This window comes from Mastigoproctus giganteus, chromosome 6 (genome assembly GCF_048544385.1).
Source record: "Mastigoproctus giganteus isolate SK-2022 chromosome 6, ASM4854438v1, whole genome shotgun sequence".
Taxonomy (NCBI): domain Eukaryota; kingdom Metazoa; phylum Arthropoda; class Arachnida; order Uropygi; family Thelyphonidae; genus Mastigoproctus; species Mastigoproctus giganteus.
In genome coordinates, this window is record NC_143580.1 from 33,284,220 (window position 1) to 33,311,399 (window position 27,180).

The following is a 27,180-nucleotide window of genomic DNA, read 5'->3' on the forward strand; positions in this document are numbered from 1 at the left end:
TCGAACTTTTGCAAGCAGAGATAGGGATGTGATAATCCCATTATACAAGGCTTTTGTTAGACCACACTTGGAATACTGTGTTCAAGTATGGAGATCACACCTAAAGAAAGACATCGAGCTTCTTGAAAGGGCGAAAGACGGGTAACTCGCCTGGTGAAATCAGCAAAGGGGCGTCCTTAAGAAGAAAGACTTCGAATATGTGGGTTGCAGTGTTTGGAAACTAGATACCTTAGAGGAGATTTGATCGAGGTGTTTAAGGCTCTGAGAGGCATCAGTAAAATGAATGAGGACGAAATTTTCAAGATTATAAATGATGCTAGAACTAGGGGACATAATTTCAAGTTACGGGGGGGGGGGGGAGAAATGTTTAGATTGGACTGCAGGAAGTTTTATTTTAGCCAGCGAGTTATAAATTACTGGAATAAGTTGCCTACATGGGTGGTAGAGGCCGACAGTTTGGGGAAATTCAAAGGTCATCTGGATAGTACCTTCAGGTGAGGGAAGCGCATAGGAAGATAGGTTTAATTTCCTTTTTTTCATTAATTATTATTATTTATTTTTTTTTTATCATTGTTTTATTCGTTTTTTTTTTGGCTGGTGCAGCATAAGCCATAGGCTTTCTGGCACCATGCGGCCAATACTAATACTAATCACCATACAGACGTCCAAAACTGCATTTTTGAACAGGACTCAGCACCTTGCCACACAGCAAAATTGGTAAGTTTTATGCTATTTAGATTTAATGATGAGTTTGTCTTCTTGTCTCACAAGGCTTAAAACATACTTACACCAATGTTTTTCTCCCTTAAGGTGCAGTTATACCTCAGAAATGCTGGCATTATAGTGTTGAACTGGCCCGGCAATATGCAGATTTCAAGTTAGTGAAAATTGCTGGTACATATTGTCATCTAAAATTGTTCAGAAGAAGCCAACAAGTAAGGTTCCACTGCAGGAGAGCATTGTACGGGTGTGGTACCATGAAATTGGGCAACTGCATATCTAGAAGTTGATTAACTCTGTGCCAGATCGTTGCAAGGCTGTAATTGCAGCTCGAGGAGGAACAACAAAATATTGAGGACTTATTTTGCCGATTTACAGTACTATTACGTTAACTTGTCATTTCAGTTTGTTTGGTTGTCATGATTGCCATTTGCATGATTTCTATTAATTACGCATTTTACCCTTTGGGAAGATATTTATGGTAATTAGGTGTATCAGGCGAATTCTTTTTATTGGATTTCATTCAGAGATATATATCCCATCCAACAAATGCATTTCGAACATTTCTGCAACCCACAATGCAGCGCAAAACACATTATTTTTAAAATTCACAAGTGATGCAGTGTTTTTGTCCGCCACCATATATCAAATTGTCTGTTCAGAAATATCATTTCACAGAACTTATGAATGCTGTGGTGGAAGTTAATTGCTTTATGCTTTGAAATTTAGTTCTCTAACTATTCTAAACCAGTCTAAACTGCTCTAAACTAATTTTGTTTACTTTTATTGCATTGTGATAGAGTAATTTTTTTGTAATATTTCTTCAAATGTTTTCTTTATCATTATAATTCATTTTGAAATTATTTTTTTAAACTAAGTACTATACCATTTTTTATTTATGCAAATATTAATTTACAGAAACTTATTTCATTTTAGATTCTTGCGGAAATATGCAAACAGGAAAAATTTTGTGACTCTGGAGAACTGGTTTTACAGATTATTTCTGCTGTGATACTACATCATTCTTCCAGGATTTCTGTTGCTAATATACACCTCCTTATAACATCTGTATGTAAATGATTTTTTATAATACTGTATTTATTATTTATGTATATATTTTTTGTAATACTGTGTTTTTTTTTACTGCTTGCTATATTAATTTATTCTTTCAGTAGTCTCCTCTGAACTGAGATTAATGCAGTTGTTGAGAAGCCTAACTGTTTCAGATTTTCTGAAGTAATTTTGATTTTTGTTATGAATTTTTTAAATGATTTTTTTTTAGTTACAGTGTACAGAGCTATCTGATGGGGGTAAGCTATAGAGGTGGTCGCTCAAGTAGCACTTTTGTATGGAGCGGAATTTAACTGTTTTCAAATTTGTTGGGGGGGGGGGTCAAATGGTAATTGAATGCTAGCAAATATTATATATTTGCTGGATTAAAATAGTAGATATTTAAAAAGTTTAAGAATATTATTGACTGGGGTTGATTGTAAGATTCATTAACAGCTTCTCTGTTGAGTTTTAGAACATTTGTACAATGGTGTTCACTTATGAATTAATCTTTTATAAAATTTTATTGAGACTAATATCAATAATGTGAATGTTGTTACTTTCAAGGACTTCTCATTATGTTTTGAAACATTTTGTTGCATAAGAACCTTTTTAATGGTTTTAAACCAATGAAATTGAGAGGGAGAGAAAGCACCTGCTTATGATACATTATCTTGTATATTTTAACATGAGCTGTGTCTGCTGGCTACAGTCTATGTTCAAATGAAGTCATAAATTTCTTAACATGTCAACTCACATACCAATTCTTTAAGCATATTGAACATGACATGACATGGCATTTTGATTTTTCCTGGGAACTTTTTTGAATATAATTTGTACTCTCCTTATTTTTCCTCATCTGAGGTTTCCTGTTGGTGGTAGAATATGTGACAGTAACTTTTATTTTTGTTAGGAAAATACTTGTAAATAAAACGTGATGGTACGGAACATACAATTACTTATATGGATAAAATAGAACTTTTGAGATTAAATACTAGGTTCTTCTTTAAGTGGGAATGCATAATATATCAGTGAAGAGTTAATGCTAGTTATTTCAGGTAAGCTAAAAATAATAGGAAACTGAGCCAGGAATAGCGGTGCATGAAGTTTGTAGGCTTGGGGAAATCCATAGGATTTAGGTAGTCAACAACCGCACTGAAGTTAGGAGGCAAATTTTCTAGCGAGATACACCACTTTTCCTACTGTTACAATTTTGTTTGCTTTTCCCTCCATTCTCCATAGGAAAGTGATTTACTCTGCTATATGTGTTGTGTCACATATAGTTTCGTTATTTTTTCTCGATAGTCATATAAAATTCGTTATAACTGCCCTTTCAAATAAAGAAATGTTCTCTTCTTTACAGTTTTGCTATTTTAAATTAATAAGGCCCACTAAGTGGCACTATATATGTATTATTAATTTTATATAATAGTTGTGATTCATGAGTACACTGCAGGTGATCACTTTGCTTAAATGCTCTTGCCTTGTGCCAAATCTAGATTTTCAGGAAAGTTTTACTTGAAAAAGTAAACTATAAAAGACAGTCAATTATTTTTACGTAACTAACTAACTGCTCTTAATATCAAGTTGTGTCGCTATCACTGCATCTTCCTACTGGTAGCCTTGATGATCTCATCATGCAGCTGCCTACTCCTGTCTTACTCCTTGGCAATTTCAATGGACATAACACCCTGTGGGGTAGTGCCGACGTTAATGGAAGGGAATGTGTCACAGAGCATATGCTCACTGATAATGACCTTTCCCTTCTAAATGTGGGAACTAACACCTTTTTCCACATGCCTACCCTTATGTTCTCTGCTATTGACCTCTATATGCTCCCCCTCTCTTTTTCCTTCACTCACCTGGGAGGTAGAGGAGAACCTTTATGGAAGCGATCACTTCCCCATGATAACTAACTTACTTAAAGGGAGGCCGTGCTCACCTTTTAGGTTACCATGATGGAAGATTGATCAGGCTGACTGCCTTTCAACACCTGGTAGACCTTAACCTTTCAACATCTGGTAGACCTTAACATCAGTGCAGTCAGTCAGGAGCCTATCAATGATGCAGTGGCATACATCACAGAAAGCATTGTCCATGCAGCTGCAGCTACAGTTACAATTCCAAAAACATCTAGCCAGTTCCCACCATTTCCAAAACCTTGGTGGAATCCTGAATGCACAGCAGCAAAAAAGGCACGAAATAAAGCTTGGGGGATATTCCGACGATATCCTACAGCAGCCAATCTCTTAGCCTTCAAATGTGCATGCGCGAAAGCACGATATATTCGTCGTCAGAGCCAAAAGGAATCCTGGATCTGCTTTACATCTACTATTACCCAGTCCACCAGCAGTAAAGCTATCTGGGACAAAATCCAGAAAATGAAGGGTAAATATACATCGCACCATTCATAGGTCCTGGAATGTAATGGATGCTTTATTGCGGACCCAACTGCAATAGCCAACGCACTTGGGAACACCTTTTCTGCCATTTCGTCAACATCTTCTTACTCCACAGAATTTCTGGTCTGGAAAGACAAACTCGAAAAGCAGCCAATTGACTTTAAATCAAAAAAGTCTTATCCCTATAACGGGCCGTTCATCCTGGTAGAGTTAAATACAGCTCTAACTCTTTCCAAGGCAAGTGCTGCTGGAGCAGATCTTATACATTATGATATGATCAAGCATCTGTCTGCAAAATCCATGGGTGCCTCCGTAGCCAGGTGGGAAGGAGCAGCAGTGCGTAGCACATGCTTCTTGATTAGACCGGGGTTCAAGCCCATCACCACCAAATACGGAGGATACGGAAAGGGAAAGGTCAGGGAATGACCACCGCATATCCCTGAGCAATATAGCCTTAGTTGCTAATGCTCCTAAAAACCAAATAACAACAACAACAGTAAAATCCATGGACCAACTGCTCTTTCTATATAACAGAATATTTCAAGAAGAGCAGTTTCTGGATTCCTGGCATAAGGCACTCGTGCTTGCCTTTCCTAAGCCAGGAAAAGATCCTAAAATCCCAATGAACTAACATCCTATTGCTCTGACCAGCTGTCCGTGCAAAATTCTGGAGAGAATGGTCAATGCCCGCCTTATATGGTATTTGGAGGCAAATGGGCTCATCTCCAGATGCGGCTTCCGTAGGAATAGATCAACTTTGGACCATTTAATCAAGCTCGAAACTTCCATTCGAGATGCCTTTTTAAAACGAGAAAACCTGGTGTCCGTGTTCTTCGATATGGAAAAAGCATATGACACAACTTGGAGATTTGGAATTTTAAAATATCTCTACAGCATCGGCCTTAGAGGTCATCTCCCAAACTTTATAAAAAACTTTTATCTCATTATTCTTTCCAAGTCCATGTAGGATCTACTCTCTCTCGCTCTTTTAGCCAAGAGGAGGGAGTACCTCAAGGATCCGTTTTAAGTGTTACGCTTTTTGCCATCAAAGTGAATGCCATCACAGAACAACTTCCTCCAATTGTAAATTGTGCCCTCTATGATGACGATTTTAGCATTTTCTGTCATTCCTGCAACACGAGGGTAATTGAGAGGCAACTGCAACATTGCCATTGACCATCTGAACTCATGGGCAGTGAATAACGAATTCAGATTCTCTCCACAGAAGACTGTTTGCATGCTTTTTTGCAGAAAGCGCAATCTTCACCCCGAACCTGAATTGAGGCTTGGACTTAATGCTGTTCCAGTAGTACCTGAGACTAGATTTTTATGGCTCGTATTTGATAGAAAGTTGACCTTTCTACAACACATTCATCAACTACGTAAGAAATGCACGAGAGGCTTGAATATCCTATGTGCAATCTCTTCAAATTCTTGGGGCGCCGACTGGTGCACCCTTTTGCGCCTCTCATGCATTCGTACGATCAAAATTAGATTACGGGTGCCAGGTATATGTATCTTCTAGACTCAGCGTACTCCGATGGCTGGATCCCATCCACCATCAGGCAATCCCTATTGCCACTGGAGCATTCTGAACATCTCCTGTCCAGAGCCTATATATCAAAGTGAATGAGCCCTCGTTATCGTTTCGTAGGAAACAGTTCTCTACAGTATGCTTTGAAACTGAAATCCCTGCCAGACCATCCGACGTGGACACCTGTTTTTGAGCCACGTTGGGAAAATCTGTACGACACTCACCAGACTGCCAATCAACCATTCGGTATTCGTATCTAAAGGCTACTTAGCGATTTAGACATCACATTAGACAATGTTGTTTCGACCCCAGGGCAACCCACTCCACCCTGGCATGCTCGTGTCCCAAACTGCAACCTCTTCCTTAACAATTGGAGAAAGGACAGCACACTATCCGCTGTCTACCTGCAGCTCCTTTTAGCACACCGCTCTGAACATTCTGACTTCTTGCCCATCTACACAGATGACTCGAGGTCAGAAGTGTTTGTTGGATCTGCAGCTGTTTTCCCAGACACCACGGTATCTGAGCAGATCTCCCACGAATGCAGTGTGTTCACTGCAGAGCTGCATGCAGTTGGGCTAGCCTTGGATCGTATACAAATCACCCACCACAAAAAATATATTATATATACCGATTCTCTGAGTTCATTGCAGGCTTTATCATTGATGAGGTTCAGCCCTCATCCTGTCCTGACCTGGATACAGCAGAAGCTGCATTTGCTTTCACAATCTGAATTTGATATTCATTTCTGCTGGATCCCAGGCCACATTGGGATCTCAGGAAATGACTTGGCAGATACTGCAGGCAAATCAGCGAACCTCTTTAACTCTTGCCTGTTAATCCACTATACAGACTACAGGCAAGTAATTCGAAAGAAACTGGTATCCCAATGGCAACACTCATGGCATGGACAGGCTGCAGACAAATTATATGAGATTAAGCCTGTAATTGAACATTGGCAGTCTAGCCTGCGCAGGAACCGAAAAGAGGAAGTTGTTCTATCTCGGCTCCGCATAGGACATTGTCACTTGACACGTTGCTATCTGCTGAGGGCAGACGATCGTCCTGTGTGTAGAAATTGTGACACCATTTTAACAGTCCATCATATTTTAATTGAATGTCTTGTCTTTTTATAATGATCGTCGTTTATGTTTTAGCCATCTGTCTGAGCCTTGTACACTCAGACAGATTTTATCGGACAACGACAACATGTCAGCTATTTTTAAGTTTTTACAACTTATTAATCTAAATATCGCTATCTAGATTGTTTTTATCATTTTATGCTTTATTAACTTTTTATATCGGATACTCCTTTACAAAAATATATAAACAATTATAATATTATACTTTTATATTCTACACCTTTTTGACTTGGCGCATTATAGCCTTAGATGCTAATGCACATAAAATCCTAAAACAACATCCTACTGGTAGTTTTGAAGAATATCATTTTATTAAATTTTTCTATGCCATTGGACTTTTGTAAATAGGATTATTTGTAAATTTTTATATGGCAATTGACTTTTGTAATGCCCCTGTAACCGTGCTTTTCATCTCCCTCTTAAAAGCTGGCTGCTTTTGATTCTTCATTCTCCATCATTATATTAAGACTAGCTGTGTAGATGTGTAGAGCAGAGCAGACTATAAGATTTTAAGTGTTTCTCTTCACATGTACAGCATATGATGAAATATGTTGGGATGATCACAGAACCACGGCTGGTAAAATTTTCCTTTGTGGAGTGTACTTTGATAGTTGGAATGTTAAAAAAAAAAAAAAAAAAAAAAAACACAGGCTAAAGAAAACAGTACTTCTTAGTTGTGAGAGGGATAATGTATAATGACAATTATTCCTTTAAATTATTCTTCTTGCCCAAATTTTGATTTTGTTTTTATTTTGCAAGCTCCCTTTGTTTAATGCTTTCAAACTGTTTTGAATAAGTTTTTAGATGATCTAGAAATTTGATGTGAAATCAGTGCCAAATTAAATTAATTATATATTTAATTAATGGATAATTTAATTAAATAATTAAATAAATTATTTATTATAATTAATTTAAAACATTAAAAGTCTTATTTATTATAAATCATAACTCATTTAAAATTTGTTTTTTCAGGTATTTAAAAGTAACTGTTCAACAAAGTTGATCTTAAATTTTATTAGAAGGCTTCACCCATACGGAATGTTTGAAAAGGTTAGTTATAAAATGCTTCTATTTTTTGTATTTTTAATAGTTTCTTCCTAAAGGTTTTCATTCTTAATTGAGTGGAAAGGAAGGGAAAATGTGAAAAAATTAGGAGTAGCAGTAACCCTCTCTTATGAAAGATCTAATGATTAGTATTGCCTACTTTATGAAAATATGAATTTAAGTTTAAGATTTTACATGTAATGAAACAACAAAAAATTAAAGAATATTGATAAACAATTCTGATTTCATAGTCACTTCCCCCCTTTCCCTCTCAAATTTTGCTCTATATATTTGGAATGGAGCTCTGAAATAAATTTCAGAGCCATCATTCCATATGTCTCAATTTCAAGACTTGTTTAGAATATTCTTGGACCTTTTTTATCATATTTCATATTGGAATAGGTTAATCTGTTTTTCTCTATGTATTTGTCTTAAGAAGTACTGATATACCAATTCTACCTCACAGTTACATATCACTTGAATGTTGCATTCTGATGTTTTGGTAAACACTTCTTGAGTACAGTATAGGAGTTTTTACCTTCTGAGGTATTTTATTTGATAATCCCATTGCTGAATTACCTGTAAATGATGCTGTTAAATCTGTTAAGCACATCTAAATATTTGCATATGCATATGTGCAGTACATGCACATTAACCACATTAACTGTGGCCAGTAGTTTAATCAACAAAAAAATACTAATAATATGAAAACTATTTCTGTGTGACTTTTTTATATTTATATTATCAGTATTCTCCATAATATTCTTTATTCAATATATTAGAAAAAAAAATCTTACGTTTGTAGTTCAGCAGTGTTCTAGATTACAGCCATTGCTAGTATCTCATATAGGCTTACAGGGCTGTTTATGAGTAGTAGTGTTGTGTATGCATTTTTGAGTGGAGTAACTGGCTGCCTTTGTTAGGCACAGTCTTAGTTGCTTATGAGACATAATCTGTGTGAGCTGTTCTCAGTAATGTAATTACAGCAAGACTTGGTTAATTTAAAGTTCAAGAGACCAAAATTCATCTATTTTAATTTCAGTAGGTTTGAATTATCCATGTAAGTTCAGAACCTGTCAGTATTAATTAATCAAGAGAAATTTTTTTTTAGGGAGATACTCTTATTATGCAGAATATTCATAATTCTCATTTATAATTCTCATGAATATTCTTACTATGCAGAATATTAAATTCTCATTTAAATATTAATAATCTTTTATTTTATTTTTTCTGGTAGTCATTTGTGAATGGATATTTCATGCATTAATTTTGTCAGTATAAGAAAAATAACAATTGTGCTGTTCAGAAATTCAGTAAATTTCTTGTGTGTGATAACAAGATTGCTAATTTTTTGCTACCGTGACAGTCATGCAGCCTGTACTAATATGAGCTGCACATGCACTGCATAATTCTATATAACTGAGAGAGAGAGAGAGAGAGAGAGAGAGAGAGAGAGAGAGAGAGAGAGAGAGTATTCATATTTTGGGATATTATTTACTGTTTAATATTTGTAATCCAAGAAAAAAAAAAAAAGAGTTAAATATCTCTCTCTCTTTTTTTTTTTTTTTTCCATTATTGCTTTTGGTGAACTTTATAACTAAGTGTACTGCTCTTTCTGATTGCTCTGTGTGAGCTGGTAGCCAGCTCGGCATATGTTTTAACAGCTGGGATTAGCAGACAAAAAATGCTGAGTGTCTCAATATGTTTGATTACAGGGGAGAAATTTACTTTGGTTGTTTGGAATTAAATTTTTTTTTGGGGGGGGGGGATGTATTTACATTGCTATTTACGGAAAAATTACCCATGGAAGCTGTGCAAATGGAAAATATTTACACATAACTAAATACTCAAATAAATAATGCATAACAAAAAACCCACAAATTTCAGGACATTAGAAGTGTTCATTCAAACGTGAAGGTATATGATAAAATTTTTATATCTCTTTTAATTTGGCTCAGCAAAATAGTACAGAAAACAAGGTTAAAGCACCTGCAGCAACTTCATGATTAATCTCTTTCTTAAATAATGACTTAATTTATTACACACAAAAAATAGATTTAATTCCACATAGTCAAATTTCACAACTGTAATCAAACATACACCTTTAACACTATTTATTTCATATGCATATGAGAGAGAGAGAGGGGGGTGCTACTACTCATATACTGGGCACTTTTTCCTTCTCCTCCTCTTCACCTTCAGTTTCTCTAAAGTAATAACAAACTGGTCACCAGTTCATGCAAGTGCTCTGTGACTAGCTTACATAGTTGTAATTAGACTTAAAATTTAGTAGCAGACATGTTTCAAATAATTCACACTAAAATGTATATAAAACCCCCTATTGTTAGTTGGAAAGCAGTAGTGACTTCAAAATACATCACATTTTGAAATAATCTGATAATGCATTAACTGAGATATATTGTTTTTCTGAAATGGATATCAATAGGTATTAAAAACCAAACAGTTTTTAATACCTATCAGTTTGTTGATAGGTATTATACGCAAGAATATGCTTAATTCAAGATAATTATATGCAAGAATAGGCTTAACAAAGACTGAAAAACTGTTTTATTTTTTTATGACCAAACTTCTTCAATAAAAAAGTAATGATGCAGATCAAAAATCAAACTAATAATGAAGGAAAACTAAAATTCACATTGATGTCACCTCTGTAGCAATTTCAGTTTTTAAATTTAAGTCATTTTGGTGTACATATGCCATCAGCATGCCTAATAGACAGTTAAAGGCTAGTACAGATTTTACTCATGGACAATTGTATGTCCATGAGAAAAATGTGGACATCCATGTTTTACTCGTTAAGTATTTTTAGGATTGTATTGCATTCGTTTATGCATTGAACAAGAAAATAGTTCATGTTGTTTATAAGGTAGTTTTGTAAATGACACATACAAAAAATATTTTTGTATATGATGTATGTGGTGTGCGATTTTATATCCATTCAAGTTCTTCCCACACTCAAAAAGCAAATGAAAGTTTGGTAATATCACTCACTAAAATGCAGTGACAATTCTTTTCATTTCTTAACATAAATCTTCAAATTATTAAAAGATATTTACAAACAATGGTATTTCATTAATGTCATTAAGTTCAGATATTGTATTCAACTTTTTCTGATTGTGAGATGAATCAGCTGTAAAAAAAAACATTCTCCAGATCAGCTGAGACAAGAACAGATATCCATGGGCACTACTAGCTAATCGAACTTAAGGTTGCATGTTGTGGGAAAAGGAAATAATTTATTAATTTTTTTTTCATAATTCAAAACAAAATATTGAGACCTTCATTTATAAAATTTATCTTCCGTTTATTTTTTTGATACCTAAAGTTTATGACCTTAAATAAATGAGAAGATAGTAGTAGTAGTAGTAGAGGCATATGATGCAAGAAAGCAAGCATATGAGCTTATTTTGCATCAGCCAAAAAAAAAAAAAAAAAAACAATTTCACACATCCATTCCCTCTAAAGGTTTGTTCAGTTGCTCCTTGAATTTATTTAAGCTATCAACTTCACAATGATAGATGGAAGTTTGTTCCAGCACTGGCTAAAGGCAAATTTTCGCACATCTATTCTACAGCTGTCTTTACTCAATTTGAATTTGTGCCCCCTCAGGTTCGTAATCTGAACAAGTGGAAGGATTGAATTTGACACATTCAAGGCCTTATACACCTCAATCAGATCACCTTGCAGGTGCCTAGTCTCCAGCCACTTCAATTTGCAGAACTTAAGACTTTCTTGGTAAGAGGATCCCTTCATTCCTCCTCACAAATCTTTTTGCTCTTATCTGTACTCACTCAAGCAACTCTACATCCTTCCTAAAATCAGACCTCCAGACCTGTATGCAGTACTCAAGGCATGGCCTGACCATTGCCTTATACCAGGAGTGGCCAACTTAATTTGTGATGCGATCTACTTTTTTCCTTCAAAATGTGCCGTGATCTACCATCTCAAAAATTTCATTGCATAAGGTGCACAAATCAAGGGATGACTGTATATTTAAAATTCATTGTGATTGACCAAAATTAAATCCACGATTGACTCGTTGGCCACCCCTGCCTTATACAAAGGGATAATCACCTCCATTTCCATACTAGCAAAATACCCCATGACCTGCTGTGGTAACCTGTCTGCATTCCTCAGAAAACTTCATATCTGACTGCACAATTACTTCCAGGTCTTTTTCATTTTCTACCACCCTAAGTTTAGTACGACACAGTTGGTACGTTTCTCTGGGGTTACATCTACCCATATGCAGTACTTTGCATTCGTCAATGTTCAACTTCAGTTGCCACATGTCCAACTTTGCTAGATCCTGTTACAGTAGCACACTGTCATTAACAACCCTGCCAACATTTGTATCATTTGCATACTTGGACATTAAGTCTAATATACCTTCATCAATATCATTGATAAATACACAAAATAACAATGGGTCCAGCATCAAACCCTGGGGGACTCCACTAATAACATTAGTCCACGAAGAGCAGTGTCCATTGATTACCACTCTGTCGTCTCCCACTCAACCATCCTTTTATTCATTGTAGCACTTGCCCTTAATACCATGCTACTCCAGTTTGTATAGTAATCTTCCATGCGCAACAGTATCAAAAGCTTTCTTGAAATCCAAGGATCTCAAAATTATTTTTTACATCCAATTCCTTTCTAGCCACATCATAGTATCCAATCAGATTTGTCAGACAAGACTTTCCCTTAACAAACCCATGCTGTGTCTGATATATTATTGCAGTCTTTTCTAGATAATCCTGTAATGCTTCTTTAACCAGTGACTCCATTATTTCCCCTAGAACAGAAGTTAAACTAACAGGTCTGTAATTGGGCACCTCCGAGCCAGGTGGGAAGGAGTAGCAGTGCGTAGCACACGCTTCTTGATTAGACTGGGGTTCGAGTCCGTCACCACCAAATACGGAGAATGCGGAAAGGTCAGGGAATGACCACCGCATATTCCCGGAGCAATATTGCCTTAGTTGCTAATGCTCCTAAAAACCAAATAACAAATCTCCACTAATGCTGGTTCCCCCCAAGGTTCAGTTCTTTCCCCCACTCTTTTCCTCTTGTATATTAATGACCGTCCAAACACTTCCTAGTTCATTTCAAAAATATACGTGGTCTCAAATCTAATCTCAACAATGTCCATTTCCACTTGCAGTCTGCCAAACCCATTGACTGGAAATCCTATCCATAGTTTTGCCGATGATAGCACATTTCATTCCACCTTCCAGTTTGAGAAACCTTGCCCTGCTCAATCAGCTTCAACTTCTCAAATATCCGCTACCAATTCCTTAAATGCCGATCTCCAGGTAATTCTCTAGTGGGGCAATCCTTCTAAAACTCAGTCTTGTCTTATTATCTCGCAAAAAGGATTCTTCTGCTCCTATGCTTATCTTTGGTGATACTCCGATTTCTAGGCAATTTGATATATCTCTTTTGGGGATTACCTTGACTTCTAATCTCTCTTGGCACAAGCATGTTACAAATATTGCTTCCTCTGCATCCAAAAAACTTGGTTTTCTCTTTTGCTCTTGGCGTTACTTTTCTTCCAAACAGCTGTTCACTCTGTACAAATCGCAGATTTGCTCTACCATGGAATATTCTTCCCACATCTGGGGCAGTGCCCTGAAAACCTCTCTCAGACTTCTAGATTCCATTCAGAAGAGGGCAGTTAGGTTAATTAATGACTCATCTCTAACAGAGTCTCTCCACTCGCTGTCTCATAGTCATACTGTTTCTGCTGCATGCCTTTTCTACAGATACTTCCATGGGCACTGTTCTTCTGAATTGGCTTCTATAATTCCCGATCTCTCTTCCAAAACAGTCCGAACACATGCTGCCACCAGCCAACATCCATTTACTGTCCAACTTTTCATCTTCCTCATTTATTCATTCAACTGCCGTTTTCTGGAACAACCTTCCTTCATATGTCTTTCCTGAAAATTACAGTCTACAGAAGTTCAAGTCTAATGTCATCAAATATCTTCTCTTGTCTTCTCAACCTCCAACCCAAGCATGGTACTAAGTACTATAGGTTCTAATACCTCTTGTGTTTGGGGTTTTCATAAAAAAAAAAAAAAAACCTAGTAATCAGATTGGACCCAAAGCTTCTTTTCAGCCAACATGTAGACATGCTTCTCACAGAAGCCACCAGACAGATATTCAAGCAGCATCTACAACATGTAACAGACAAATCGACCATGTTGCAGATATTTGCAGCAATAGTTTATTCCCCACTTCTCAATGTGGCAGAGATTGGGGCATCTGCATCTCCCTCTACCACCAAACCAGTGTTTTCCTTTGAGTATTGGCTCCTCAAGTGGGCTTGCCACATGCTTAGCCTACCTCCCCAGCTCTGGACCACCTCTATGGCCAACACACTTAACATCCCAAGGCTCACATGGCTCATTGATGAAAGGTGACTCATCACAATGGTCATGCTCATGACTGGTCTTATCTCCTCTACCTCCTGTGCATGGAGGATCCCAGTGGTTCATCTGCAAACAACCCCGCAGCTATGCCCTCTTCCAACATGCCTTCACCTGTTGGGCAGATTTCTTTCACAGAAGATGTTATCATGCATCTAGGATCTAGATGTTGACTTCAACAAGTTTAGTCAGGATTGACAATATAGAAAAAGAATACTCCGTGGTGGGTGGCCAGGGCTACCACTATTATAACGTGAGTCCCGAGCAATGTATAATCTAACGCAGTTCAACCCAATGTATATAATTATGCAATTCAATGTATATTCTTATGTTATGTATTTTGTAACTTATGGTCTGTACACCTGCTCAATATTTTCTATATACAGCATACTCAATTTATTTCTTCATTTTCTAGTACTTATTTTATTTATTTATTACTTTTTATTTTATTTTTTGGTTTATTGAGGCAACCTTGTCTCTATAGTACATTCTGACCTCTGCCACTGTGCCGTCAAGGGCAATCGCAACTAAACTATTATGTAAATCATTATCTACGTGTTGTTGCTGTAAAGATTTGTCTTCTTCAAATGGGACCAAAAGTATTTGATGTGTCAAGGAATTTCCAACTAAATAATCATCTTCTTCCCAGGTCCAATATTTAAAAAAAAAGTATTACAAATGTATTATTATATTGCCTAGTTTCTTAGGGAAAGCTTCTCTCATTAGCCATTTCATAGTTTACTATATATACATTAAACGGAATTGAATTGATATGAACAGATAAAAACGCTTCATTTTTTTAGGATGTTCTGCCATCTCTGTTATCTTACTGCCAGCATATTACAACTTCACTTACTGATGCAGATGAAGATATTCTTATAATATTAGTAGAATTCATTACATATAAACAACCACCTCTAGCTGTTGGAGAAGATTTGGATGCTTGCACAAAACTGTATTTAGATCAACCACCAGAAACTAGGTAAATACTATTTTGTTGTTATTTTATTTTGCCTTTATCATTTATTAACTGTAAAACCATTTTTAATTAGTGTAATTAATAGAGTTATTTTATAAAAGTAAGCTCCAACCTTATGTTTCAAAAATACGGGACGAACCACTTATTTTAAGATGTCTTATCTCGTGTTTTGAAAAATGGTAACAAAACTGCTTAGTCTGTGAATTGAAAATGTGTGTGGGGTATAGACAAAACCACTTTTTTAAAAACTTCTTTGTATGCCTAGATCATAGTGTAATATAAAACTTGAAGGGCAGTCTTCCACATGAAAATTATGTAATGTAGGAAGCATGAAAGGTAGAACTATTCTTTTGAATTTTTGAAGTAAAAAAATGGTTGAACGGCAATTGCCACTGTCTGAAGCACAGACTGAATAATAATACAAACTATATACTCACTACTAAAAGACTGAAGTAGAAAAATTAAAAAGGGTAAAGTAAGCAAGAAAGTCTCAATGATGTCTATTTTCACTTAATAGTCTACCAAACCCGATGTACTTTTCCTGACAGAATCCCAGTTATCAGTTGATTCAACCACTGCTCATTTTGGTTGTCCAAATTATTCGCTGTATGATTTCTTTCACTTCAAAGGTGGTACTTGTGCATATGTCCATTCTGTTATTCCTTGTCAGAGACTTGGTAATTTGGAACCACCTCTTTTCGATCTTCTCTGGCTTAAAATCTCTCAACCACATTCTGTCAAATTCATCTGTTGCCTCTGTTGTTCTCCCGACCACTAATTACTTGAAATTCTTTGACTTCTTTTCTTTGAAAATTGACTTTCTCCACTCCAATGTTCCTAACAGTGAGGTAATTTTCCATGGTGATTTTAATGTTTGCAACCCCAGCTGGCTTCTGCTTTCTAGTCACACGGACTCAGCTGGTTGAGATGCTAAGGCTTTTGCAATTACTAATGACCTTGCACAGATTGTTTTCATTTACCTGCCAGCATACCTGACAATCGTAACCACCCAGCCAACATGCTCGATCCTTTTCTCACAAATAACCCTTCTAAGTACACAGTTCAGATGAGTGGTTCTCTAGGTATCTCAGATCACAATTTGGTAATGGTCTCTTCTCCAATGGAGCCTTTCTCAACCTCATGTTGTTTGGCATGAGAATGCAAAATGGAATGAACTGCAAGATTTCTTTTTTTTTTTGTATTACTGAGTTATGGATTACTGTTTCAAACCTTCTGATGTCAATGTGTGTTCAGATCGTGTTGGTGAAATTTGTAGGAATTAAATTCTTTATTCCACACTCCACCTTAAAATCTCACCCTTTAGCTAAATCTTGGTTTTCCAAAAAATGTGCCAAGGCTGTTCAAAATAAGAAAGTTTCATATCCAAATCTCCAGCTTCATTTTCTGTCTATAACAAAGCTCACAACAATTGTAAAGCAGCTATTAATCAGTCCAAACTAAATTTAGAACAGGCTAAGAGCAGAAAATTTTCTTCTTGTCCAAATGGTAGTTGAACATTCTGATCTCCTGCCAAAGCTATTTGCCGCAACTTTTGTCCATCTCTATTCCCACTTTTGTCAAAACAGGTGGTGGTTCTATTGCCACTTCAGCCAAAGATAAAGCTGACCTGTTAACATCCTGTTTTTCTTCCAACTCATGTATTGATGATCTCGGTTAGTTAGTTAATTATTTTGGTTTTTAGGAACATTAGCAACTAAGGCCATATTGCTCTGGGGATATGCGGTGATCATTCCCTGACCTCTGCATCCTCCGTATTTGGTGGTCACGGGTTCAAACCCCGGTCTAATCAAGAAGCATGTGCTACGCACTGCTGCTCTTGCCCACCTGGCTACGGAGGCACCTCGGTAAACCACCTCCTACCATCCCAGTACACTTCATTCAATGCCTCCTGTGGTCTTCATCAAAAGGATGTCATTTGAATAATCTTGATGCTAAGAAAGCTCCAGCTCCTGATGGTATTATTTTTCTGCTTGTTCTCAAAACCTGTGCTCCTGATCTTACTGCCTTTTTTCACTTTCTTATTCCACAAGTGTTTTCCCTTCTACTTGGAAATTTACTCATATCCAGCCAGTTCCTAAAAAGGATACTAAATCCCTGACAAAAAGGGTAACAAATGCTGATTGGCTCTGGTCTATCTGGTTTGAATAAGAAGTTTTTCTCTCTCTCTCTCTCTCTCTCTCTCTCTCTCTCTCTCTCTCTCTCTCTCTCTCTCTCTCTCTCTCTCTCCTGGAAAGAGGGAAAAGTGGGGGGGGAGGGCAATGATTCTGCCTGTGTTTCTGGCAGAATCATTGCCCTTCCCATTTGGGCTGTGTTGGATAGTTCAAGTATCTGGGAAACTATTCCATTTATGAGACCAAGAGGTTTTAGTACTGTTAAGGTTAAGATATAGCTCTTACAGATACTGTAACACACCATTCCCTTCCCTTCCCAACATTCCCTTGCAGATTACCTCATTTACTGCACTAGCAGTCCAGTTGGTAGACTGTCTTACGTCTTTAAAAAAGAATGGGGCGGGTCTGTTTCTCTGAGCATTTGGTGACGATTGTAGTTTCCTGTAACATATACCTTTTGATATGAGGGGAGGGAGATGCCTAAACTGTTGCCCATATTTCTTTGATGATTCAGTTATTGAATTCTAATGGGATAATTGTTGAGGAGAAGAATTTTTCTGACCCAGTCAAGTTCAGTGGCTAAGTTTCTGGGGGACTACAAAGGTTCAGGGCTTTCAGTAAATTGCCCTTAACTGATCCAGCTGTGACTTTGGGATGTGGTTTGAATAGGAATCCAGAATGGTGTGAGTGTCAGTGGGTTTTCTGTAACTGTTGTGTGGAAAGTGTTGCCATCTTTCTCTTGTGATGACTATGTCAAGATAGGATAAGGTGTTGTGTTGTTCCAGTTATAAACTGAAAGAAATTTCAGAATGGATGTTGTTAATATGGGATAAGATTTGTTCAAATTATTCATCCTATGGTTCTAGAGCACATGATTTATGAACTGGTCTGTAGGTTAGGCATATAAGTGAAGGTGAAAATGGTGGTTTGAGAGATCTGCCATGAAAACCTTAAGCTGAGGCCTTTGATTTGATAGGAAAGCTTGCTATGAAACTGGAGGTAAGTCTGGCCAGCTCCGAGATTAATCAAGAATAATCTTTGGAAAGGGTTTTAGGAAGGCCTGTGTGTATCAAGTTGGGAGCAAAGTCTGTTTTTAGCATTATCAAGTGGAATGTTAATAAATATGGGCAATACATCAACACTCACTAAAATGCCATCTAGGTGTAAGAGCACGTGTGTTAACTCTGAAAGGTTATGGGAATTCTTAAGAGAGAGAGAGAGAGGATTGGAGGGAATGGCAGCAGAGAGGATGAGGGATGAGCTGTTTAGGAATAGTCTGCCCTAGTGGTGCATTTCTCTAACAATAGACAGATTGAGAGGTCAAATTTGAGGTGCATAAAGGTGTGATTGTCCAAATTACCTACACCAAGGAGCTCTTTTAAGACAGACTTCTCTAGGAATGTTATAGGGTCAGACTTGATCTTATAAGTAATTGTGTCCTGTTGGAGGCTGGAGATCTTCTGTAGATATACTTATCTGCTGAGAATGCTGACTTCTCCTTCCCTTGTTGGCCTTGCTGATGTGGATGGAGTGATTTCCTCTAAAGGACCATAGAGCTTTAGATTCATCACTATTGAGGTTTATGTATTATTATTCAGCCTGTCCTTCAAAGATTGGCAGCTGCCATTCAGTAAATTTTTTAATTCAAATATTACAGAGTAATATATGTAGCTTTCATGCTTCCTACATAATTAAAAAAGTATAAGCTCCATTAATTTTTATTGAACATTTACCTATGCTTAATGAATCAATTATTTGTTCTCTGATTTTTGTAGTAGTAGTGTGCAAAATGTAACATGAAGTTGGTTGTGACTAAATACTTAAAATATTCCACAATGTAAGGTGATTATGAATTAAGATCATATATAGCACAATGATTACATTGTACAATTTAAAATTTTAATGTTTAGTAATCAAATTACAGATCTCCCCCCCCCCCGGCATTTCCTGAATTTAATGTGTCACTTTAATATCATCAGGGAACTGAGCTAGACTGACGTACATCATTCATGCATTGGTAAGGAGTGCGTGAATGATGTATATTCATGCATTTCTTACCTTTTATATGCAAAGGTGATGCACAACCACATTTTGTCCTCTCATCATTCATGAATTTTTAAATAAAACAGTCCCAGACAGTTCATTTGGCTGGTAAATGGCCTATCAATTAGCCTAGAAACATGCAAAAATTGAAGAACAAAATAAGATTTGAGTGAGCCAAGATTAGCAGCATTGTTGCGAAATGTTCTAATGATTTGTATATATTAAAGTTAAAAGTGTTTCCAAGTTGATAATCAACAATTTGAACCCTAACTTAATTTTCCCTAGGTGCATAACTCTTTGCACCATCTTTTGCATAAAAGCTTACAATTATGCAAAGTGTCATGTGGTTAAATATATTTTTTATTCTCTCTCTCTCTCTCTATTTCTTTCTATTTGGCATCTGGGAATACAAGCATGGGTACCATATGGGTCATGTAAAAATAATCACTGTACTTTGACTGGCTTTCAAACATTTTGTTCCAATATCTTTGTTAATCCTCTGTTTTTTTTGTGTCTGTTATATATTTTTAAATTGAAAAATACAATATCATAAATTACAAAATGTATTATGCTAAATTGATGACCTCAGTGCTATAGAAGAATTTCAAATATCACATTTATTAATCTATCAAAATACTGCTATTCTAGACTATAGGATAAAAGTGAAAAAGGATAATTTCCTGTTTAATAAGTAACTAATTTCCTACTTTAATTTTTCTTCTTAGTGAGACTCCTCGAAGGACTAGAGCATCTTTAAAAAAACCAAAAAGAACACTAGAAACTTTCCTGTTAAAATTTTTAGATGCCTCAGAAAATACTCTTGTGGAGAAATTACCTAAAATATGGGCAAGTTTAGTGTGCCTACCTCATTTAAGGTAAATTTTAAGTTTGTAGATATGTAATTGTTAGATTTTTGAAATGAATATTGTCATATCAATGCAAAAAATTTATATGTTATTAATATAATAATAATTTGAATGCCATTGTTCATTTATATTCTTTTGCTATGCATTTCAACAGCATGTGAGTGTACATGGGTTTGCATTATTCTTAAATATTATATCTACCTAGCTATTAAGAGATAGCTAGCTAGGTAGTGTATTAACTGATACACTAGATAGCTAGTGTATCAGTTAATACACTGTTACACCACAATTATCTACTTAGCTAATTGAGACATTTCTCTAGTTTTCATTTAAGCTTTTTAATTCCTTTATAAGATGCATCATTGCTGACCAAGCTAGCCGGGTGGGTAAAGTGCCTGCCTGCCTGGCAACCCAAAGGTCGCAGGTTCGAATCCCACTTCGGGCTTGGATAACAGTAGAAAATGTAAAAAACTTGGGAGGGCAATATGGCCACAGAAGCCGATGCGCCAACAACTAACAAAAAAATAAAATAAAATAAAAATAAGATGCATCAGGGATTTATATAATTTCAGAATTTTAAATTTCTGAAACTTAAATACATTTTGTACAAATTTTTCAGGTTGGTCATTCCTGATATGCCATCTGTAAATTAACATTATTTATATTTAATCTACCTAACCGGTTCAATTAAGTTCATTTTTACTTTTTCTGATTTAATAACTTAATATTTATTTTTGTTATCAAGTTCACATTTTTTATGCAATATAAAAATAATCTGAAAGAAATTCTGTTACAAATAGTTATCCTTACAAAATACATTGCCTGTGCTTTTCCTATTGTCAAATAAAATCACATAATTTCTCTTTTTATGAGTATCATTACACATCTAAGGATGCACAGAATATTGAAAATTCAATGAGAGTGTTATAGTCATTTTTGTTCTTACACATTTTTTCTCCATCTAACTATTTGTAAGAGAAGAAATAGAAGGACAAATTTTCTAAATAATATTCTATTATCTATAATATTATTCTACAGATAATAGTAGAACAAACTTTTGGGAGATGAGTATGGATTTTTGCCAAAAAAATTTTGAGGTTTATTCATCTGATAGTATTTATGTGAGTTCAAAAACTTCAGTGCTCAACAACTTTTAAAAGAATTTCCTCATTACTCATTCCTGCTTGATAAGCAAACCATTATGCACACAGTAACAATCAGACTCTTTATCAGTTTACTGTGTTCACTAGATAATACAGTGAGCTGAAAAAAACTGACTGTTAAAATAAGCCTTCACTGCAATGAATTCATAATCGTAAGTAGAGAAGTCACACAGAACTCATGAAAGTTGTCTGCTAGCCATATTCAGTATTCTTAAAAATAATGTAGTGATCCAAATGAAATTGCACCTTGACTGTGCAAAGCCACTCATCCAGTTCCTCACATATCAACAGTTTCAGGTTCCACAAACCAATGCTGCAGGTGGCTGATGTGGTTGTATAGCATCAACTCGTATACTAGCTTCACTGTATAGGGATACATGGGCAACATATGTTAGAGAAGCTCACTTTCAACCAAAATTGAAAGTTATCTTTTAACCTGTTTTGGGACAAAAGCCTCTTTAAAAAAAATTTTTTTTTTCCCTTTATCTCTTGATCAGTGCAGCATGAATTTTTACAAGTTAACACTTCTTAAATACTTTTGATCTGCTTTTGTATGCATCTGAAATACTCCCAGTATTCTTAAATTAGTTGTAAGGTATTTAAAAGTAGACTTGTTTGAAAGAGTATATTCATTGTCATATTTCCCTGCAATTTTTTTCATTATCATAATTATATAATCCAAATTAAATAGAGGGGTAAAAAGTAAAAGTAATAAAAAATAAATAAGAAAAAATAGTAGAAAAGCTACTTTTCTACTATTTTTTTCTTATTTATTTTTTATTACTTTTACTTTTTATCCCTCTTTAATTTTTGGATTATATTTACATGGTAGTAGCATGACGATCTGCTAACACTGCGTCCATACTGCCATCTATAGTCTAATTTGTTTCTATATATTTTCAGGTCAACTATTGTTTTGTCAGTGGTATGGTTTAGCCATGCGAGTACTAGGCTTTTGTCTTATTATTTTTTGCTGCTTAAGGACCACCACTATGCAAATCTATTGCATCGGCGGTTTGATTTTAGTATCATTCCGTCGTTGCGTGGATTTGTTTAGCATTCAAAAAGCAGTGCGTAGCACACGCTTCTTGATTAGACTGAGGTTCGAGCCCGTTGCCACCAAATACGGAAGATGCGGAAAGGTCATTCCCTGACCACCGCATATCCTGGAGCAATATGACCTTAGTTGCTAATGCTCCTAAAAACCAAATAACAAAACAAACAAATTAGCTTCATGGTCCTCCGTTGAGATGGGGCATAATGGTCAGTCTATTTTATTTTATTAATTATTATCTTTAGTTCATTTGGTCATGTATTGTTGGTAGTCCACGCTTCCACTTTAGTGAGATTTCACATAATTTGGAAATGGGTGCCTTGTGGGGGGGGGGAGGGGAACCACTAAATTTCTTTTGAATTGGCTTGTATTTTCTAAAATTATATTAGGAACATTGCTTCAACAGTACCCTCTTCTTTATCTCCACCACCACGGCTGTTTTACTTTTATTTTTTGTTATTTTATTGGTTAAGTTCATTTTTACTCTACTGGTTTGCCATGCTATTGGCATATATTTTATTTAAGTTTATGCAGTAAACTCTCAATTTAACACCGCCTGCTCCTATCTGTATATAGGGGAGAAGGGGTGTCTGTTAATGGTGAAAGTCTTTTAAATCGAATGTAACCTGGGGGGCATTTTTTATTGTTCTTAATGTAAAAAAAAAAAGCTTTAATATGACATACAGTACTGTACAGTATAAAATTATTAAATTATAATAAAGAATATGTAATATTCTGTTGTAAATATAAAATGTTGCAATTTGGCCTTTGATTTACAGATATCAGAAACAGTTTGTTTTTTTACGCTGTAAATTTCACAAACATGTGCTACTGAGACACCTTATTCTAATTTCTCAGTTAGCTCTAATTTCTGTGCCACATTTAAGTTCACATGCTTTCTTTTAACTCCTCTGTCACTTGATGCCATTTTAAATTGTATGGATTGCAAAATTATTTAATAAATAAAGTCACAATAAGTTTACACTTATAAGTTTATCAAGTTTTTCACCTTACACTTATAAGTTTATCAAGTGGAAATCTGCTGTACACCAATGGAAACAGTGAAAGGAGTTGAAGGTGGAGTTGGGTTTCTGGTCCATAAAGATTTTAAAAACAACATTTTGGAATTCAAAAGTACATCACCAAGGGTGTCAAGACTAATACTCAAGATTTCTAAGAGGTACAAGCTAAAGATTATAATGATTTATGCACCAACATCGAGCCATGATGATGAAGAGGTTGAAGAAATGTACACTGAAATTGAGAGTCTTCTAGATGAGCAGAAAACCCACTACACTATTATTATGGGGGACTTCAATGCTAAGGTTGGAAAAAGGCAAAACAGCGCAGAAAGAGGAACTATAGGAAATTTTGGAATTGGTGAAAGAAATAAAAGAGGTGAAAGACTTGTGGAATTTGCAGAATCTCAAGGACTGTCAGTAATGAATACTTTTTTCAAGAAAAGGGTGAACAGAAAGTGGACATGGAAGAGTCCAAATGGATTAACAACTAATGAAATCGACTTCATCCTCACTAACAGAAGATATATTGTGAATGATGTTACCGTCCTGAATAAGGTAAATGTTGGAAGTGATCACAGAATGGTAAGATGTACACTTGATATAGATGTAGGAAAGGAAAGGAAAAAACTGACTCGAGTAAATAATACAAAGGTCTTTGAGATAATAGAGGAGGAGGAGAAAAAGCAGTATGTACTGGAACTTAAGAAAACGTTTGAGCTTCTGCAGACTGCTCAGGACCAAGTTATCGACGAGGAATATTACAACTTTCTGAAAGTGATAAAGCCCAAGAAACCTATAGGGAAACAGAAATCCAAAGAAGAAAAAATTAGTCAAGAAACACTTGTCATGATGAACCAAAGACGACAAATGAAGAGCAAGAAAAACACTGACAAGGAGAAAATTGAGTATACTGAGTTATGCAAAGCCATTAGAAAGAGACTCAGAGAGGACATAAGAAGATTTAACACAAGAAAAGTAGAACAAGCATTAAGGGAAAACAAAGGATTTAAATCAGCAGCCATGAGCAGTAATACAGAAAGACAAATGATACTGAAACTGAAGAATAGCGATGGTGTACTTATAAACAGCAGAGAAGGCATAATTCAAATAGCAGAAGACTACTATAGAGAATTATACAAGGAGCGAGGGAATGATACCAGCAGTGGGGAAGAAGGATTGCAAAGTAGCAACACATACGACATACCCGATATTCTTCCTGATGAGGTAGAACATCCATTGAAGAAAATGAAGAATCGGAAAGCCCCGGGGGAAGATGAAGTTACTGTAGAGTTGTTAAAATTGGGAGGAAGAGACATAACACAAAAACTGGCAAGGCTCTTCACAAAGTGCATTAGAAAAGGTGTGATGCCTAAGCAGTGGAATAATGCAATCATAGTTTTGCTGCATAAGAAAGGAGATAAATCAGAAATTGGAAATTATAGACCAATTAGCTTGTTATCCCATATCTACAAGTTGTTCACAAGGGTCATTACTAACAGATTAGAAAGAATACTTGATGAGAATCAACCGAAAGAGCAAGCTGGCTTTAGGACAGGATTCTCAACTATGGATCACCTTCACGTAATATCACAGCTAATGGAGAAAGCAAATGAATATAAAACACCATTATGCCTGGCATTTGTGGATTATGAAAAGGCATTTGATTCCATACAGCATAAGGCAATGTTTCAGGGCACTGGAAAGACAAGGCATAGATACTCCATATATTATGATTTTGAAGAAAATATATGAGAGTGCTACATCCTTTATTAGACTAGACAAAGACAGTAGCAAATTTAAAATCGAGAAAGGAGTTCGACAAGGAGACACAATATCTCCGAAGCTGTTTACTGCTGCCCTTGAGGAAGCTTTCAGAAGATTAGACTGGTCGCAGAAAGGAGTCAATGTGAACGGAGAGTACCTAAACCATTTACGATTTGCAGATGACATTGTGGTCATAAGCCACGGTCCCAAAGAATTAGAGGAAAATCTTAATCAGTTATGCACAGTTAGTAAGGATTTTGGACTAAAGATGAATATGGCTAAAACAAAAGTAATGATGAACAAGTATGCCACGGAAAGGGAAATAATGGTTGAAGGAGCAGTAATTGAAAAGGTGGAGTCATATACTTATCTGGGACAAGTTATTAGCTGTAATAATGATAAATGGCTGGAAGTCAAGAGAAGAATAAATTTTGGATGGATAGCATTCAGGAAATATAGTCACATACTGAAGAGCAATATCCCAGTTTGTCTGAAACGTAAAATAATGAATCAATGTATACTCCCCACCATGACTTATGGAAGTGAAACTTGGGCACTCACCAAAAGAATGGAAAAGAAGCTAAGAACTACACAGCGAAGAATGGAATGAATTATATTGGGAATCAGACTGTTAGATAAGAAGAGAAACACATGGATTAGGCAGCAAACTCAAGTAAAGGATATTCTTATCAAAACTAAAGAACTGAAATGGTCTTGGGCAGGACACATAGCTTGAAGACATGATGACAGATGGACTAAGAAAATAACAGAATGGTACCCAAGAGGAGCTAGAAGAAAACCTGGAAGACAAAGGCAGAGATGGATAGATGAAATTCATGAATTTTTGAGTAGTAAATGGATGGCCAGTGCTCAAAACAGAAGGAACTGGAAAGTTGCTGGAGAGGCCTTGCAGTGGATTGAAAATGGCTGATGATGATGATGAAAGTCACAATTCAGAAATCACAGAAACACTCTGTATACAACCTGACCATGTGATAGCTTGAGGCAGACTGAGAACAAAACAAAGTGAGTTGGTAGACCTGCAGTTTAGTGTCCCGAGTCACGTTCAGCTCGCAAGTCACCACCTGCTCCTCTCTGTTATCTGGGTAAACAGCTATTTGAACACATTTTCAGAAAGAATAAAAAACAATTTCCTGAATTTGATTATAAAAATAAAAGTAGGTAATCATCAAAACAATAATGGAAATAGGTAATTATTATTAATTTTTAATTAATAATAAAACTGAAGTTTTGTATAACCTAAAAAAAAATAATATGGTCGAGATTAATATGTACATCGCTGTATTATTATTTGTCCGGTCCGTTAAATCCGAAATCCGTTATATCTGGGTCTGTTAAATCGAGGGTTTACTGTATATATATATATATAAAGTTTTATATGTGAAACAACTCAACTTTATTCTTATTTTTATACAGATATATAATAATAACTTTATTTATCATCAATTTGATATACATAGAATGAATAATTTGAAATATGTATACAATTATATATACTAAATCGTTTTGAAAATAAGTAATGTTCTATAATGAAATTTGTTGTGATTCTATCAGTATATTTTTTAAGAAAATAAACTTGTATTACTTGATACCTTCTGAATGTTTCGCAGACTCGCTGGAACTGGTTTACGGACCCCAGTTTGGGAAACACTGCTTATAGGCATAAACTTGGTGTGAAAATTTTGCATAAATTGGTTGCATAATTCATTTGTTTAAAAAAAATTATATTTGGGCATTTAGAAGCTAATTTACATAATCCTGAACTCCACTCCTGGTAGTAAGTTTTATC

General features: G+C 35.7%; 1 protein-coding gene across 1 annotated transcript in view; it reads left to right on the plus strand.

The window, feature by feature from the left end:
* LOC150084144 (small subunit processome component 20 homolog) overlaps positions 1-27,180 on the plus strand; it is a 229,120-nt gene that overhangs the window by 65,710 nt on the left and 136,230 nt on the right. The window contains exons 8-11 of the mRNA XM_090376132.1: positions 1,657-1,788; positions 7,821-7,898; positions 15,151-15,329; positions 20,227-20,376. Coding sequence (XP_090232258.1) covers positions 1,657-1,788; positions 7,821-7,898; positions 15,151-15,329; positions 20,227-20,376 — 539 coding nt within the window. The remainder of the gene's footprint in view (positions 1-1,656; positions 1,789-7,820; positions 7,899-15,150; positions 15,330-20,226; positions 20,377-27,180) is intronic.